Source organism: Marmota flaviventris, chromosome 7, assembly GCF_047511675.1.
Source record: "Marmota flaviventris isolate mMarFla1 chromosome 7, mMarFla1.hap1, whole genome shotgun sequence".
Classification (NCBI taxonomy): Eukaryota; Metazoa; Chordata; class Mammalia; order Rodentia; family Sciuridae; genus Marmota; species Marmota flaviventris.
In genome coordinates this window covers 66,208,233-66,227,018 of record NC_092504.1, presented here as the reverse complement: position 1 = coordinate 66,227,018, position 18,786 = coordinate 66,208,233, and the positions used below count along the sequence as shown (strand labels likewise).

The window sequence follows — 18,786 nt, the reverse complement described above, 5'->3', positions numbered from 1 at the left end:
TGGGGTGTGGTCATAGAAGCACAGTACTAACAACAGTGGGCCTCAGCTCTCCAAAATGTTTATCTGTGGACTTTACAAAATTCATTAAATCTTCTAGTTCTAAAATATGTGAAATAGGAAAATTTAAAATCTTACTGATTCACCTCTGATAAGATGATGCAAGCTTAAGATTAAATAATGTCAAAATAATAATAATTATTGCCCATTCCATATGCAATAAAATTGTGTAAAGAAAGTTTGGTCATTAAGAACAAACAAACAAACAAAAAACCCCAAAACAAAAATTTGTTGCTTTCTCCCCAACCTTACCCACAGAAAAATTTTAGGCTTAAAAAATTATTGGGGGGGGGGGTGGTGCTGGGGTTGTGGTTCATCCGTAGAGCACTTGCCTAGCATGTGTGAGGCACTGGGTTCCATCCTCAGCACCACATAAAAATACATAAATAAACCAAAGATATTGCGTTCAGACTCCCCCCCCCCCCAAATCTAGAAGCCAGGTGTTGTGGCACAACCCTGTAATCTGAGCAGTTTGGGAGGCCAAGAGGCAAGAGGATAGGAAGTTCAAGTTTACCCTGAGCAAAAGCAAGGTGCTAAGCAACTCATTGAGACGCTGTCTCTAAATAAAATACCAAAAAGGGCTGGGGATGTGACTCAGTTGTCAAGTGACCCTGAGTTCAATCCCCAGTACCACCCCCACCAAATAATAATTCCAGAAACAGTGGGTGTGGTGGAGCACACCTGTAATCCTAGCTAGTTGGGAGGCTGAGATGGAGGGATTGTAAGATCCAGGCAAGCCTGGGTAACTTAGCAAGACCCTGTCTCAAAATCAAATAAAAAGGGTTGGAGATGTAGATTCAGAGGCAGAGTACTTACCCAACATATGCAAAGCCCTTAACTGCAAAAATAATTCCAGAAATATCTGTGATTACAATTGCTTTAACTTCAGTTATAATCCACTTATAACTTTCAAATAGTCTAGTATGAACAAATGCTGCAATTAATCCAGGATTCTATACATATGTGAATATTTTTAATGCACCCGGCATCTAAGGGGTTGTTAGGGTTTAGCAGTATACATGTAGGAAAACGTTAGAAAATTAAAAAGAGAGTTTGCCCTTCAGGGAATTATGAATAAATTCCACTAAATGCTGAAGGGGATACTATATAAACAGCAATTTATAATTACTTTCTGAAAATCTAATTAAAGAAGTTACCTCATAAAAGTTTAAAGTCAAAATGTGGATGAACTTTGTGGTCAAGTGGTTGTTTCAATGAGAAAGTCATGGAATCAATAAAAATAAAATCGTTGCGATAATATTTATTCAAATTTCCTTTGGAAAAAAATAGGTAATAAAGTTTCCTCTAAAGAATAGTACTTAAAAGCCAGGAGCAGTGGTGCATCCCTGTAATCCCAGCAGCTTGGGAGGCTGAGACAGGAGAATTGTGAGTTCAAAGCCAGCCTCAGCAATAGCAAGGCACTAAGCAACTCAGTGAGACCCTGTATCTAAATAAAATACAAAAGAGGGCTGGGGATGTGGCTCAATGGTCAAATGCCTCTGAGTTTAATCCCTGGTACCAAAAAAAAAAAAAAAAAGAGAGAATAGTACTTAAAGTACAGCTATTTAAAATAAAAAAACTATTCAAAGTTTTCCAAGGAATCTCCATACTGCTTTCCATATTGGATGCACCAATTTGCAGTCCCACCAGCATTGTATGAGTGTGCCTTTTTCCCCACAGCCTCGCCAACACTTATTGTTGTTTGTCTTCAAAATAGCTGCCATTCTGACTGGAGTGAGACGGAATCTTAGAGTAGTTTTGATTTGCATTTTTCTAATTGCTAGAGATGATGAACATTTTTTCATATATTTGTTGATTGATTGAATATCCTCTTCTGAGAAGTGTCTGTTTATGTCCTTGGCCCATTTATTAATTGGGTTATTTGTTTTTTTTGGTGTTTAGTTTTTTGAGTTCTTTATATACCTAGAGATTAGTGTTCTATCTGATGTGTGAGGGGTAAAATTTGCTCCAAAGATGTAGGCTCTCTATTCACCTTGCAGATTGTTTCTTTTGCTGAGAAGAAAACTTTTTAGTTTGAGTCCATTCCATTTATTGATTCTTGGTTTTAATTCTTGCGCTATAGGAGTCTTATTAAGGAAGTTCGGGCCTCACTTGGAATGGAACCACCATTTGACCCAGCTATCCCTCTCCTCAGTCCATACCCAAAGGATTTAAAAACAGTATACTACAGGGACACAGCCACATCAATGTTTACACCAGCACAATTCACAATAGCTAAATTGTGGAACTAACCTAAATGTTCTTCAGTAGATGAATGGATAAAAAAAATTCGGCACATATGCAAATGGAATATTACTCAGCAATAAAAGAGAATAAAATCATGGCATTTGCAGGTAAATGGATGCAGATGGAGAAGATAATGCTAAGTTAGCCAATCCCCAAAACACAAATGGCGAATATTTTCTCTGATATATGGTGACTGACTCACAGTTGGGTAGGGAGTGGGAGCATGGGAAGAATTGACGAATTCTATAGAGAGGGCAGAGGGGTGGCGGGGGAAGGGAGAGGGCAGGGGGTTAACAATGATGGAGGAATGTGATGGACATCATTATCCAAAGTACATATATGAAGACATGAATGGTGTGAACATACTTTATATACAGATATGAAAAAATTGTGTTCTATATGTGTAATAAGAATTGTGATGCATTCTGTTGTCATGTATTTAAAAAACAAAAGCAATTAAAAAATAAAATGAAATAAAACTACTTAAAAAAGTATTCCAAGGGAAACATGCAGTGCAAATGTTTTTAGTATTTGAGAACTTAAAATTTTAAAAGCAATAGTGAAGATTATTTCATTATTCTCAGGGGAAAAAAGGAAAGGAAAAATAACTGGCTTGTTCTTAAAAATAAATTGCATATTCTGGATAAAAAAAGTGATATGTATTTATACAATGAAGTTTTATTCTGCCATAAAAAACAAAGTTATGTCATTTGCAGGAAAATAGATGGAACTACAAAGCATTATGTTAAGTGAAATAATGCCAGATTCAGAAAGTCAACCATTCTGTTTTCTCTCATATGTAGAAACTAGAAAGAAAGAAAGAAAGAAAGAAAGAAAGAAAGAAAGAAAGAAAGAAAGAAAGAAAAAAAAAAAGGTGGGAGGTGGGAATTTCACAAATTTAGAAGGGAGACCAAACAGAGGACAGGAGGAAGGAAGTGAAAGGGGGAGGTACTAGGGAATAAAATTGATCAAATTACGTTATGTGCATGTACAAATATGTCACAATGAATCCTACTATTATGTATAATTATAATGTACCAATAAAAATTAAAAATTAAGAAAAATCACATTCTTGGCTGGGTATGGTGGCATATGCCTGTAATCCAAGTGGCTCAGGAGGCTAATGTACGAGGATTCCAAGTTGGAAGTGGCCAGCCTCAGCAACTTAGCAAGACCCCATCTTGAAATTTAAAACAATAAATAAATAAAAGAGTTAGGGATTTACCTCAGTGGTAAAACACCTCTGGGCTCAATCCCTAGTACCCCCAAAATAAAAGATAAATAAAAATTTTAAAAAATGAGGGGAAACTTGAATGCAATTGATGATTATAGTCAAGTTATCTCTGGCTATTAGAATTTAGTAAAACCCAAATTTCAAATCAGAATAGCTAGACTGTACCCTCAAGAGAAAAGAGTCCCATCAACACAGGTAGTGAATCAGCTGTGATATGATAAATCTGAAGAAAAATTATATTTGGGTCAAGCCATGCTTCCCTACTAGGTCGAAGTCACTTTAAGTCACTTTCTTGGATGAGATTCCCATTTAACATCTTTCTCTGTGATTAAGGAAAACATCCTATTTTTCACATAGGAGTGTAGTGTCAGATACCTACAGCAATAATATTAGGGAGACTTAATAAATCAGGTTTTAAATTTACCTATACTGATCTTTCATGAACTAGTTAAAAAACATTTCCCAGAGCCAGACAACTTTTTATTCCCTGAAACTGTGGCCGTGGGAGGGTGAGCTAGGCAGCTGAATAGTCTTTCTGGGTGATATAACCTCCATCTCTATCATGCTAAGCCCCATCTGTGACTACGATTCACATAATTAAATTCACAAGGGATATGCTACTCTTAAGTCAGGAGTGTGGTAGAATCTAAATGCACTTAAATGGCATAAAAATAAATGTCACCCTGCTAGTTAAGAAATAGCAAAAACTATGTGTTTGGAAATGATTCTAATATCTGGATCCCTTTGACCCTTCTTTGTGCTGTTACTCTTAAGTCAGGACAAAAGTATCCTTGTCAGGAATAAATAAACAACACTGTACTTTCTTCCTTAGGGCAGGGTTCATTGTAAATCAAGAAGCTGAGAAGTTAAAAAAAAAAGGGTAGGAAAGCCTATCAGTCTCATTTCCAGTCTGTTATCAATAGAAAGGAAAAGGGGATGATTATTGGTAATAAAACCTAGTATTTTAAATAATCTTGTTAAAGTAATATACTTAATTTTTCTCAATAAGTTTTAATAGTTTATTAATAACTTTCTTAAAACTATTAGTTTATTAATAGTTATTAAAACAATTAATAGTTAAGTTTTTTCTATTTTCTTAAAAGTTTAATAGGCAAAACATTATTATCATGTTTTAATAAATCATTATCATAAATTGTTATTATAAGGATTAGATAATTTACACACTCTGTAGATGTCTTTAGTTCCTTTCTATCAGATTCACCCTCATTTGACCATTGTCTCTAAAATATGGTCACTTGCCACTGAAAAACAAAAGCCTGGCCAAATGTGGTGCAGTATACCTGTAATCCCAAGAATTGGGAGGCTGAGGTAGGAGGATCAAAGTTCAAGGCCAGCCTCAACAATGGAGACAGCCTCAGATGCTTAACAAGATCCTGTCTCAAAATAAAAAGGTCTGGGGATGTATTAGTGGTAAAACACCCCTGGGATTCAATTCCCAAGTACTGGGGTGGGGAGTGGGTTAGGGGAAAGGAAAAAAAAAAAGCTGGTAGATGTGGTCTAATCAGTGAAGAATGAAGTAGACCTGCCATCTCATTATGGCTTTACTTTACTTGGACTAATGTAGTCTGGTACAAAGGCTAGCTAGTTTTACTGTGACTTTTTAAATTGTTTTCATTATTAAAACTCCCTTAAAATGGTTTCCCAAGACTTGCTTGAACCCTTTTAACAGCCAGCATTTATTATTTATTGGAATGGTTCATACCATTTGCCAGCTATTTCTAGCAGTTGCAGTATTAGAACTACTCCTTAAATATCCTTTCAAAGACTAGATTCAAAACTATTAAGAAGTTTCAGTGTTCTGGCAGCTCCCTGAGATCACAGATGCTCAGAAATCATAACTCTACTGATCCTATCTTTCTAAGGTAAATGGGAAGGACCCATACAATGTATGTTCCTTTGAAAACTGATGTCTTTAGAAATAAACATTTGATTTCAACATCCACATTCAAAATGAATCTATGGAGATTAAATTGTAATTAAAGATAACTGTCACCTAATTAAGTGTAATGATTCACAAATGAACAAGGGGAAGGTTATCAAGGAGGCAAGTAATTGGAATAAGGTTTTTAAAAAGCAGCTCAAAAAAGAATGTCAGTGTCTCCAGTGAGTTTCAGAGGGAGAACCTGACTGGCCCAGGGACTTAGACTCTAATAATGGAAGGGAAGAAAAGGAATTCACATTGTCTCCTTGAATTCACCTAACATCCCTGCAAGGTGATGTCTTATAACAGATGAAACATTCAAAGCAGTTTCACTGCTGGCACAAATGTAAATCCACGACTCAAACCCAAGCTTATCAAATGCCAATATCAAGGCAAACCCACTCACATATGTGGGCAGATGACTTCAAGAAGTTACTAGAACCAATTCCCTTGATTTTGATACCACATTCCTTTTTTAATGTAGCTTTGATCTCTCCAAGAGATTCTGCATGGTGGCACAGGCTGGTAGTCACAGCTAATTGGGAGGCTGAGGCAGAAAGATCACTAGAGCCCAGGCCAGCCTGGGAAACATAGGTAGAACCCATCTCAAAAAATTAAAAAAAATGAGATTTTTGGTTTGTCAGGCATTTTTGTTACATTTCCAATAAAACAATAGTAATAACAGCAACAGTATTTCCCCTTAGTCTTGTTCAAAACTTTGCCAAACACCTTGTTCTCTAAGCTAAAACTCCAGCTCCTAACCACTGTCTTACCATCCTTAATTAGCACCACGATCTTACAAATGTAAGATCGTGGTGCTAATAAGGTTAGCCAAAACCAAAACAACCTTATCAAATCTTCAAAGAATTATAATTCATCTTCAACATCACAAGTGATACATTAGAAAAGAAAAAGTAGCCAGGTACGGGGGCGTACACCTGTAATCCCAGTGACTCTGTAGGCTGAGGCAAAAGGATTGCCAACTTCAAGGCCAGCCTCAGAAACTTAATGAGGCCCTAAGGAACTCAGTGAGACACTGTCTCAAAATAAATAAAAAGGGCTGAGAACTTAGTTCAGTGTAAAGTACCCCTGGGTTTAATCCCCAGTACCATTAAAAAAAAAAAAAAAAAAAAAAAAGTAGAGTCACCATAAAGTCTAATTTCTATGTAGCCAAGAATCAACATACTTCTAAGCCTGTACTTAGAAATAATATCCTACAGAGGCAATTCTCCTTATCTGTGAATTCCATATTAGCACATCTTTTCCTGAAATGGGCAACTTCCAAATCAATACTCATGGCACTTTCAAAGTTATTTTTGGACAAATATACTTATGATGAAAATACTTATGATGAAAAATTTTAATACAAAGATGCTAACATTCCCAGCTGAGGTTGAACAAGCCATGCCTAAGCTCCCATGTTGTAAACAAGTGTCCTTTCTAGGTCTGTTGTGCCATGTTTTCCCACTTTTTCCTTGGTGATTTTGCTGTTAAAAATGACCCTGAAGCAAAGTGCTAAAGTACTATCTAGAGTTCCTCAACTCAAGAAGGCTATGAGGTACCTTGTGGAAAAAGTACATGTTAGATAAGCTTTGTGCTTAAGCATTAGTTACAGTGCTATTGGCTGTGACTCACTGTTAACAAATCAATAATACATACTAAATAAGACAAACAGAAACACATGTAAAATAAGGTTATCATTGATCAGTTGAAAATATGACCAGAGGCTTGCAGAAACTTAGGAATAAAGATTCAGTATTCATTAACAGTGTTCATAGCAACTTTATAGACTATCACAACTATTGTTACATGTACTAACTCTAAATATAGAGCATTTTGGGGGCTGGGGTTGTAGCTCAGGGGTGGAGCGCCTGCCTCACAGGTGTGAGGCACTGGGCTTGATCCTCAGCACCACATAAAAATAAATAAATAAATAAATAAAGGGTCTGGGGTTGTGGCTCAGGGGTAGAGTGCTAGTACGTGCGAGCTGCTGGGTTGGATCCTCAGCACCACATAAAAATAAAGTAAAGGCATTGTGTCCACTACAACTAAAAAAAAAAAATAAATAAAAATAAAAAAAATAAAAAAAATAAAAAGATGTTGTGTCCATCTACAACTAAAAAAATATTAAAAAAAAGAAATAGAGAACGAGAGATCATTTTCCCCAAATTCAGAAATAGTGCCAGGTTTCTCAATGGGATAACTGCAAGGACTGTTGATGGAGTTCATTCATAGACTAAAAACATTAGAATAACACAATGCACAAAGAAAATGCATATTACATCACCAGTGACAAAGATCAAGTGGTTGCACCATAGTATGTGTATACACAGGGGCATGTAAGATGATACAATGGATAGGAGACTATAACAACCGTCATTTTTATTATTGTAATCTCATCTTTTATAAGGTCACTATATTGGCTGCACCACTTTGCAGTCTCGTCAGCAACGTATGAGCGTGGCTTTTTCCTCACATCCAGGCCAAGACTTCTTATTGTTTGTATTCTTAATAGCTACCATTCTGACTAGAATGTCATCTCATTTTATTTTAAAACTTAGTAATAGTACAATGATATATATACATAAATTTATATTGGCAGTGCCTGCTGCAATTGTATTTGATGACCAAAAAAATGTTGGGAAATCAACACTGTAAAGATCAGAGTCAGTAGCAGAAAAAAGCAACTCTAGAGACACATAGCCTGCCATTAGGTGCAGAGCTGGTGACTTTGAGGATGCAGATGCAGTGGGAACTCTAAAGAAAGTTGGGTTCTACTTTGGCTCTGCTCTCAATCAATCGTAATGATTCTCACAAAGGACCTGCAGTCATCAACTTCTATGAGAAATTAGCCAGTTATAGCATTAGTATAGAGAAATCTGAAAATTTTATGACTTAGAAAATGAAATATATACTTGGGAGGCTGAGGCAGGAGGATTGCAAGTTTGAAGCTAACCTGAGCAACTCACTGAGATTTTATCTGAAAATAAAATTTTAAAAAGGCTAGGGATGTGGCTCAATGGTAGAGTGCTTGCCTAGCATGAATGAGGCCTTGGGTATCCCCACTATGGCAAAAGAAAGGTTCTATGGCATCTCATAAGATATCCTGAACTGTTGGCACTACATTATGTACTTACATGGCATTGTATTTGTGTGTGTGTGTGTGAACACACAAACACTTTCAAGTACTCAGCAAAAAAAGAAAAAGGGAAAATATAACAACAGTGTTGGCAATCTGTCTACCATTCTACCCAAGTCAATTCCCAGGGGGCAGTCTCAGTTCCCTAGTGTCTTTTACAGTCTGAGTGGTTCAGTGTGTGGCTAATAATTGACATGACATATTATTCATTTATCACCACAAAATCCCAAAATAACTACTTCATCTGATGCTCAAGGGAAGAAGCAGGAATGTTTCATCCATAAAGGAAAAATGAGCTGCATTTGATTTACATAGAGAAACTGAAATCTATTTCCATGTATGTCTGAGTTTGCTGGAATGAACCCAACAACTATGTAAACCATTAAGCTCTAATTAAAAAAAGAAAAAAGAGAGATGGGCAAGCTCTAGAGTATTCACTTTCTAAGGGTACTTCAAAGGCAATTTCTGACAATGCTTGGTTTTTACAGTAAACACTCACTGTTGAACCAAACACCCAAATAAGGTAAGGCTTTATTTTGTCCAAGGATCTGTAACTAAACCTATTTCCAAGAGATGACATAAGTTGAAATTTGTTACTATATACTTTTATGGTACTTCATATTGACTGAAGTGTTCTCATATCAACTGTGCTATTTAATATATAAAGCAGCCAAGCAAAAAAGACCAAACACTGTGGTCTCATTACAGAGACTGCATTCAATAATGGAAAGAATAAGAGTTCTCGAATAGACAATTTTGGTTCAAATCCCAGGCAAACTGTTCAACTTTTTAAAGCCTTAGTAAATAGTACACACTCATCATAATCTTTAAAAATGAGTTATTATGTATTCCACATATGTACAGTACTCAGTTTCCTTCCATCATTCCACGGAGCAGGGCTGCAAGTTCATATACCTAATCTGACTAATAATATGCTCAACACATAAAACATCATTCAACTCCCAGTTCCATGCTTACAAGTTTAAGGATACAACTCAGCATGTCCTTTAAAAAAGTGTGCAAAAACTATGCTAAAGTTTCTTTTCAAGTAAATTTATAAAAAGCCGTTATCCTCAAGACACACCATATATATGCGTATGTATTACGATGCAAAGGCTCTGAGAAATCATGCAATTAAGAAATCTAGCTGAACACATTCAGACTAGCATTCCCAAAAGTACATTAAATGGATTTATTTGCATAATTACCATAAACATCCAAGGACCTAACATTCTTCTGAACAGACTTTTGGAAATAGTGGCTTTGATAAAATCATGTGTAAAAAAAACATTAACAATACTACTAATGATCTATCCTTTAAACATTCCTGTATCATTCTTTTGCAGCCTGCCTTGAGTTTCAAAATAGTCTCCTGGGATTTAATCCAGGGGTGCTTAACCTCTGTGCCACATCACCAGTCCTTTTTTTCTATTTTTTATTTAGAGACAGAGTCTTGCTGAGTTGTATAGGGCCTTTGCTGAGCTGCTCAGGCTGGCTTTGAACTCAGGATCCCCCTGCCTTAGCCTCCTGAGCCGCTGAGATTACAGGCATGAGCTACTCCACCAGAGTTCTAGTGTCAAACTCAAATCAACTTATTTAGGTTGCTAGGGTATTTTAATTTTCAGATTTAGAATAAGTTTGTCATAAGGTTTTCAAGAAGTGGCTATCATAAAGTTATGCAGTGGGGAAAAAAAGGTAGGGAAGGGGTATCTGTAACTTTGTTACAAAACTGAATTGTATGAGGCATTTTATTCCACAAATAAAGTCTCCAAGAATGGTACATATTTAATACAAAAATTCTCTGTTATTACCCTGATCTCCTGATGACAGCAGAAAGTAAGAGAGCCACAATGGAGCTAAGTAGCTATATACTATAACCACAAAAATTAGGAATCTTTTTTTTTTCTCTGAAAACCAAGAAAGCAGGCATTCTGTCACAAGAAAAAAAAGAAAGCCAACACAATCATTAGCATTTGGGCAATCTTGACGTCCTTGGTGTGATTAAATACTTGGAAAAAATGTCCAATTAGATTTCTTCAGAATCTTTAAGATGTCAAAATACTGTAATTCTTCCAAACTTTTTAAGTAGTTGTGACATCTGGAGTCCTAAATGTGTATATAGATTTTATATAACCTACATCTAGAAAATCACTTTTCACGGGTTCTTTTAAAAATAAACTGAAATAGAATTTAAAACACAAGTTGCTGTTTCTCGAATCAAAAAGTTTTTCCTACATTTCCCCAAGCATCTCTAATACTTGTATTTGAAATGAATTATTAAAGAGAAATCAAGGCCTGAGACATTTTTTCAAAAATTATACCAACATTTGGTATGTATTCTGGCAGACGACTAGAATACATTTAGGAAAGGAGCCTGCTATAATGAAAAGAGTAAGCTTGTGATTACATGCACAGCGTTGATTAACAGGAGGATGCTTTGACTAAAAGCTTCAAGCTTCCATGTTCTTCTGAGGAAAATGCACGGAACCTAGAAGCGTCCTGTAGTTCAATAAATCAGTGCTGTGAACCACAAAACCTAGTTGAATAAAATACCAGTGAGCAGTTGGGTCACTAACAGCAGCCAAGGAAAGGAACGAAGAGCGACCATTACCGCCCAAGATATCAAGGCTACCTGGAATGTCATCTTGACATTTAGGTGTTTCCGTTTTGAGGAACCAGACCTCAAGGACCACTAAATCACGACTGCAGCCTCGCCAGGCCCCACAGAGAACTATCAGGATGCTCACCTGCGGGGCGACGAAGCACACGCATACCGGGACTTGCCCCTCTGAGCCCCCCCACCTTTTTTTTTTTTTCAACCATCACCATCTCTTCCCAGCCAGCTGCATCTAACCAAGAGCAAGAACCGAGGACGGAGAAGATGGTGCCATGAGGAAAGCACGCCCGTTATCCAAAGCAACCTCCTTCTTCTCCATTCCAGAGGATGTAAAGCTGCACTTCTCCTAAGCTTCAGGTTTCTAGTGCAGAGTCTGCAATACTTAAATTTCCAATTGTATTTTAGCACAAGTAACTTCCCCGCCCCTCACCTTCACGAAAGCAATCGGGGTTGTGGTACCTTCGATATCTAACAAGATCACAGTGACTTCAGCGGGCACCGAAAACACGACCATTTCCCTCCCAGATGTTACCACGGAAATCGGAATGCTGGTAGGGAGGGTGGAGGGCGGCGCCGGCTGCGCCTCAAGACAGTCTTGGGCTTCCGAGAGCCCCGCAGCAATCTCGGAGGTGGCGACCTCGAGGGGCCTGAAGCGCGCAGGAAAGGATACCTCCGCGGACTACCAAGTGGAGACGACTGCCGTCCAGGGGTCAGAACTAAATGAGGCGGAGAAGCAGGCCCAGACCACGTGGGCAGGAAAAGGGGCGGTTCTCGTGGGTTCCTAGAGGCGGGGAGGAAACGGCGGCAGCTCCGATTGGCCGCCAGCCTGCCTCGAACGGGATCCGTCAAAATGGGCCTCGCGTGGGCGGGAACAAAGAAGCGAACGCGGGAGCCGCGCGCGCGCGCGCGCGCGCGCCCTCCGCAGACTGGTTGAACGAGTGGGAGAGGCCCGGGGCACGTGCAGACAGGAGCCCCGCGAGTGGCGCGCCGGGGATGTGAGTGCCCCTTGCCCTCTACTGCACCCAGCCCCCATCCCGCTCACTGCCTCTGCTCTTGCATATCTACAATGATTTGACCAGACCCCACCCCTCCTCGGGTCCTCAGCTAGCCACTGAGGCAGTGCTGGACCCCGGCTGCGGCCGACCAGCGGGGGAGATCTGCCGCGTCGCGTGGCCTGGGCACCTGAGGTGGTAGCGGAAGAGGCGCTGGTGTTGCGCCGCCGCCCGGAGGGGCCGCCGCGCGCGCCCTTCCTGTTCGGCTTGTTCCAGCCAGCGCGAAAACGAAACACGCGTGCGCGCGGCGGGCGAGCGCGCTCGCCGCCTCAGCCGCCAGCGCCGGGCGCAGTCCGCCTTTTTCCGGAGCAGTCCGGCCCCGGCGCTAGTCGATAGGAGCAGCCGCCGCAGCAGCTCCGCACAGGGGGACCGAGGGCGCAAAAAGGCAGGTTGATGGCTCTTTGGTAGGAGTGGGTCGGACCAGACGCCAGAGACAAAAGGCTCTCAAGGCAAGAAGGACTGTGGCCCCGCGACGGCGCTGCTCGGGATTTCTGACCCCAGGACTTTTCGCCCCTTTATTTTTCTCATCTGATTCTTCTCTTATCCCAAGCCCGCGTCCCCTCCCTCGTTCCTCACCGGGAGGGCCGCGATGGAGGTCCCGCCCCGGCTTTCCCATGTGCCGCCGCCATTGTTCCCCTCCGCTCCCGCTACTTTAGCCTCCCGTAGCATTTCCCATTGGCGGCCGAGGGCGCCGCGGCAGCTCGCCCCGCTCCTCCCTTCGCTTGCTGCCGGCTCCGCCCGGCAGGGGGCGCGCCGTACCCAGCGCCACGTCACCGCCCAGCAGCCCTCCCGATTGGCGGGCGGGGCGGCTATAAAGGGAGGGCGCAGGCGGCGCCCGGATCTCTTCCGCCGCCATTTTAAATCCAGCTCCATACAACGCTCCGCCGCCGCTGCTGCCGGGACCAGGACCGCGCGCCAGCACCCGACTGCCGACATCTCCGCCACTATGGAGGACATGAACGAGTACAGCAACATAGAAGAATTCGCAGAGGGATCCAAGATCAACGCGAGCAAAAATCAGCAGGATGACGGGTACCGCACGCTTCTCTCCTCCCCTCCCCCAGCGCGCCACACGCGCCCTTCGTCCCTCGGGAGCCGCGTGCTGCCCCAATTCTTGCCCCGAGTCGATTCTCCTCGTGCCCACTGGGCCCCAGTAGCTTGGAGGGAAGAGGAAAGTAAGACGGCGGGGGTGACTCGAGAGGCCCACGGGTGGTGGGGGAAGGGCAGAGGGGTTGGAGGAGGAGGGCGGCTACTTCGGAGTTCTGAGTGCGCAGGCGCCGCGTGGGGCCGGGGGGGCCGCGGGGGGGGGGCGGAGGGGCCGGCCTAGCTGCACCACATGCTGCAGCTGCCGCCGCCTCTTCATTGTCTTTTACTGCCCCGCGCAGCTTTTCAGGGGCGAGTTCAGAAACTCATGGTTTTGGCGCTAATAGATGAGTGGCATTTGATGCTTAAATTATGAGTTCTTAGGTAGGATGTTTGCGTGACAGCTGAGAACTAGAGATCATGAAAGTTGTGAGTGATCTGTTCAGGAAGTTGGATTTTCGGACCTTGAGGAATCTGGCAGAACCTTGGCCACATTTTAAACTTTGCATTACACCATGTGAAAAGCAATCTGGGTGCCCTAGATGCAATTTCGAGATTTTTGTGGTCAGTTGTTCGTGTTTGTAAAAGTAGATTAAGTTGCTTGAAGTTAGTGTAAATTTTCTTATGCTTATTTCACAGTTTGGTTAATTCCAGGAGTGAAGCAGTCATTTAAGTTACTGCTAAACTTAAAATAACTTTTATTTCTAGTAAAATGTTTATTGGAGGCTTGAGCTGGGATACGAGCAAGAAAGATCTGACTGAATATTTGTCTCGATTTGGGGAAGTTGTAGACTGTACGATTAAAACAGATCCAGTCACTGGAAGATCAAGAGGATTTGGATTTGTGCTTTTTAAAGATGCTGCTAGTGTTGATAAGGTAGGAATGTGTTCTGCACTGTGCCTCTTTTGGTGTCGCCCCCCCCCCAAGTTTTTATGGGGTTTAATTGCTGTCAATAAATTTGTCTTCTAGGTTTTGGAACTGAAAGAACACAAACTGGATGGCAAATTGATAGACCCCAAAAGGGCCAAAGCTTTGAAAGGGAAAGAACCCCCTAAAAAGGTTTTTGTGGGTGGATTGAGCCCAGATACCTCTGAGGAACAAATTAAAGAATATTTTGGAGCCTTTGGAGAGGTGCGCTGATGTTTACAAGTATCTCCTATTGGGTGTGTTCATAAATGTTTATCCTTAGTTAAGTTTGTGTAGGACCACTTAATATTTTTCATGAAGACAGAATTATGTCACTGTTCAACTACCTTCCAGTGACTGTAAATTAATTGTTGCTTTCTGTGCTGTAACAAAAACCAATATCTAATTTCTTTTGCACAAAACCCAGATATTTGATGTGATCAGTGTATGGACTGGGTACAAAAGGCTGTTAAAAGGTAATTTACTGTTAATGTTCCATATATAGCAAATCTTTTTTTTAAGGCTAATAATGATGCCTTTTAGGAAATTACCTGGTGTTCTGAGACAGATTGGTAGCTTTTTACTATTATTGGATGATCTTGAACATGCATCTTCATTGCAGATTGAAAATATTGAACTTCCCATGGATACAAAAACAAACGAAAGAAGAGGATTTTGTTTTATCACATATACAGATGAAGAGCCAGTAAAGAAATTGTTAGAAAGCAGATATCATCAAATTGGTTCTGGGAAGGTAAAGTTATGTAAATATATTGAATGTAAATTTGAGGATTTTTTTAAAAAGTAATGAATTTGAGAAGAGTAAAATGTTTTAATGCTAAAACTTCAGTAAAATTCTGTATATTTTTTTTTGAAATTTGTTTATAGTGTGAAATCAAAGTTGCACAGCCCAAAGAGGTATATAGGCAGCAACAGCAACAACAAAAAGGAGGAAGAGGTGCTGCAGCTGGTGGGCGAGGTGGTACCAGGGGTCGTGGCCGAGGTGAGAATTTTTGGGTAATGATTCCAGGGTTTAAGTTATATGCTGCTAAGTAAGACTAAGCCCAGAAAGAACAAAGTTGAATTAATTTTAAAGCTATTCCAACATAGAAAAAAATGACAAATTGAGGGGGTTGCTTTTTTATTTAAATGAGCTTAGCTGGTTTCACCTGTTTAAGAATGGCCACTTTTGACAAATAGTGTCATTACTTGTAGAAAAATAATATTACTTGACAAAACATGGTGTGATAGGTTTTCTCAGAAGTTCTTAAGGTCGACCTAATATCTTAACCTTAAATGGAAAAGATAACTGATTATTCATTATGTTTAGAAACTTGATACTGGCACAATTGGACTTTCTGCCCCCTAATAACAGTAAAAACATATTCTATCCAGTAGATAGCAATATTTGGTCCATTCTGCCTTCTAAAATTTGCAGAGCAGGGGACAAGAACGCATCATTTTGTGTTAGAATTGGGGGTCAGAAGTGGTTTCCTAACAATCATTGTGCATTGTTTCAGGTCAGGGCCAAAACTGGAACCAAGGATTTAATAACTATTATGATCAAGGATATGGAAATTACAATAGTGCCTATGGTGGTGATCAGAACTATAGTGGCTATGGCGGATATGATTATACTGGGTATAACTATGGGAACTATGGATATGGACAGGGATATGCAGACTACAGTGGTAAGAATATTTAACTTAATTTCATAAACCAATGGTATTGAAATTCAGTATTGAAGTACACTCCCATTCTGAAATTGTTTGTGTACAGGTTTCCATCTATTTTTTAATATTTGGAGTTATTTCTGAGGTATATTATGATCATGAGATTATAGTAATAGATCATGGTGATTGGAAAAGTACTAGGATATATGATTTATGACTACTGGCTAGTAAGAATATTTTCATATTTAGCATGCAAAGTTTTACACATTTGATAGCTTTTTAATGTTTGTGAAGAAACCATTGTATAAAATACTTAGCCAAATTTGTATCTTTTCCAAATAGGTCAACAGAGCACTTATGGCAAGGCTTCTCGAGGGGGTGGCAATCACCAAAATAATTACCAGCCATACTAGAGGAGGACATTGGAGAAAACAGGTGTGTATAAGAGTATAAGAAACCAGTGGAAATGTCTAATTTAAAGATCAATAGACAAATGAAAACTAAGTAAAAACAACATATTATGTAGCCTGTTTTTACTAAATTGTTAATTTTTAATTGCTTTTATGAGCCTGTTTTGCCTAAAGTGTCTATAGATCTTTAACTTTAAAGTCTTATCTCACTTTTTTTAGTATTACAGAAAAACTTAAGAGTTTTTCTGTTTGTGTACCAGGAGGTCTAGAGGAATAATTAAACTTTTTTAGAACTATTAACAGGTAAAGTACTGAAATGGGTACAACTTAAGGAAAACAAGAATGTTATCTTCTAACTCTGACATTATACCTTGTTTGTACCCGCCAGCGGGAACTTCATTGCAGGCCGTGTGTCACCCTGACCACGTCTATCTCTGGGGGTCGCACGTTGCGGGCAGAGCGCAAGGCATACACCAGAAAACGCTGTCCTGTGGTATGGTCTCTTCCAACTTCATGTACCAGCGTAAAGATTAAAGTGGAAAACTTCAGACTTTGGCTTCTTTTTTTTAATCTTTTTGGAGATTAAGTGTCTAAACTTAACTTAAATGGTTTTTTACAGGAGTTAAAGTACATAAATGCCTTTTTACAGCTTAATCATTTTGGTCTTCTGTTTAGTGTTGTATTTCAATTGTGGAGCCTCATTTTAAGTGTTCATTCTTTAAGATTTAATGCTTGCTTTTTCTTTTTATAGCTAATAGTGAAATCTACAAACCAAAACAAGAACTTTTAAATCGGGGATATAAGTTAAAGATCATATGCACAAAGCAATCTGTTTTCTTGTGATATAATGAGCCTATTGAAATTCACATTTGTGGTAGCATTTTATTTGGCTTACTAGAGATGCTTCTAGTAGGCCTTAAGTTCAGCCTTTGAATATGGGAAGATTGTGTTCCCAGATTCTTCTCTGAACAGATTTGAATTTAATATCATTTGGGAACTCCAGGGTGAGTTTATCAATTACTCAAGCTTCATTTTGCCAATAAATATGCATGTGATCTTTAATAATTTGAAGAAAAGAATAAAGTGAGGACTTAAAACAATTCATGAAAGTGGACCTTTGAAAGCTTGTGACAGTGGCACAGATCTAATTGCTCTTTTGTTTTTGCTTTTAGGAGATGCTAAAGAAACCCATCTTGCAGGACGACATTGAAGATTGATCTTCTGTTGATCTAAGATGATTATTTTGTAAAAGACTTTCTAGTGTACAAGACACAACTACTGTGTCCAACTGTATATAGCCGCCAATTAGTTTTCTTTGTTTTTACTTTGTCCTTTGCTATCTGTGTTATGACTCAATGTGGATTTGTGTTTATACAAATTTTGTTTGTATGATTTCATGTTAAACCTCAAATAAATGCTTCCTTATGTGATTGTTTTTCTGCGTCAGGTACTACATAGCTCTGTAAATGTGTAATTTTAAATAAGCAATAATTATGGCACCATTTATTTTGTAGGGTATACTGTCCACAGGGACAAACTATGGTCCTTTATAAATAACCACAATGTCACCTACCCTGTCACCCATTTTTGTAGATATATTCCCCATCAACTGAGGCTTCCATCATGCGTTTCTTTGCATAATGTGTTTTGTGCTCTGGATAGCTAGGAACTCCAGTCTCAAACCTAGTCCTAGTAGACCATGTTTTCGCTAGATTTTTACATCTAAAGAAAGCACTCTTGGGTTGGGATTTAACTCTGGTGTAGAGTGCTTGCCTAGCATCTGGGATCTATACCCAGTATTGCAAACAAAAAATTTAATAGCTCCTTTGTTCTCTGGCAAGCCATTTGTAATTCTCTAATTAATCACTTATAAGGAAAGAAAAACTAGTAGGATCTAAGTATTCAAAAGTAATCTGTTGAAGTTTGGCTAAGATTACAATTAAAGGTAATTAAAAATTGTGTTCTGCTGATATAGGTCACAGCCCCCACCACACTGAAGTATTTTTGTTGGCAATCTTGGGAAGCTATATTAGGTATGTGGTCTTTGTTAGTAATGCTAGTAAATCTCACTTTTAGGGCAATTAGTGCATGAGTAGAGTAGTTAAACCATTTGGAAATGCTTAGGTTAATGTTGGTCTTAAGTGTGATGGTCCTGGTGCATTGGAAGTTTTTATACTTGGGGTAAACAAGCTTTGAATTTTACATTCCACAGAGTTGGACTTAGGGAACCCTGTTTGTTCCCATGGTTCCTTCCATGTTAGGGTTGGCATATGTGTTCACATGCAGATTAATTGGTCTGACACCAAACCAGTGTTTTTTAGGCCAGTACCCTCCCCTTTTTAAACATTGGATGTGTGCAACTTTTGTTCCAACAATATTTGTACTTGCTGAGCTGTTGAGTCATGATGATGTCTTGGCCTTGTTT

At 39.5% G+C, this 18,786-nt stretch overlaps 2 protein-coding genes across 7 annotated transcripts in view; one reads left to right on the top strand and one right to left on the bottom strand.

The window, feature by feature from the left end:
- The window catches only part of Enoph1 (enolase-phosphatase 1), a 63,270-nt gene that overhangs the window by 17,127 nt on the left and 27,357 nt on the right, over positions 1 to 18,786 (bottom strand). Inside the window, exon 1 of one of the 2 annotated variants that reach the window (XM_027939745.2) lies at positions 11,667 to 11,968. The exons of the other annotated variant lie outside the window; for it this stretch is intronic. Coding sequence (XP_027795546.1) covers positions 11,667 to 11,750 — 84 coding nt within the window. The 5' untranslated portion in view covers positions 11,751 to 11,968. Of the gene's footprint in view, positions 1 to 11,666; positions 11,969 to 18,786 lie in introns of those variants that run through there. 2 annotated transcript variants of the gene reach the window in all.
- Positions 12,558 to 17,796, top strand: Hnrnpdl (heterogeneous nuclear ribonucleoprotein D like). Of its 5 annotated transcripts, none has more exons than XR_011707983.1 (8): positions 12,568 to 13,320; positions 14,080 to 14,248; positions 14,342 to 14,503; positions 14,901 to 15,032; positions 15,167 to 15,281; positions 15,799 to 15,969; positions 16,294 to 16,854; positions 17,534 to 17,796. XR_011707983.1 is itself a non-coding variant. In XM_027939742.2 (8 exons), the coding sequence occupies exons 1-7, from the start codon at positions 12,878 to 12,880 to the stop codon at positions 16,362 to 16,364; spliced, it is 1,263 nt and encodes a 420-aa protein (XP_027795543.2). In that variant the 5' UTR covers positions 12,568 to 12,877; the 3' UTR covers positions 16,365 to 16,386; positions 17,534 to 17,796. The 5 variants fall into 5 exon arrangements, 4 of the variants coding, with proteins under 4 accessions (XP_071470470.1, XP_027795543.2, XP_027795542.2 ...); XM_027939742.2 differs by having other exon boundaries at positions 16,294 to 16,386; XM_027939741.2 differs by having other exon boundaries at positions 16,294 to 16,386; positions 16,750 to 17,796.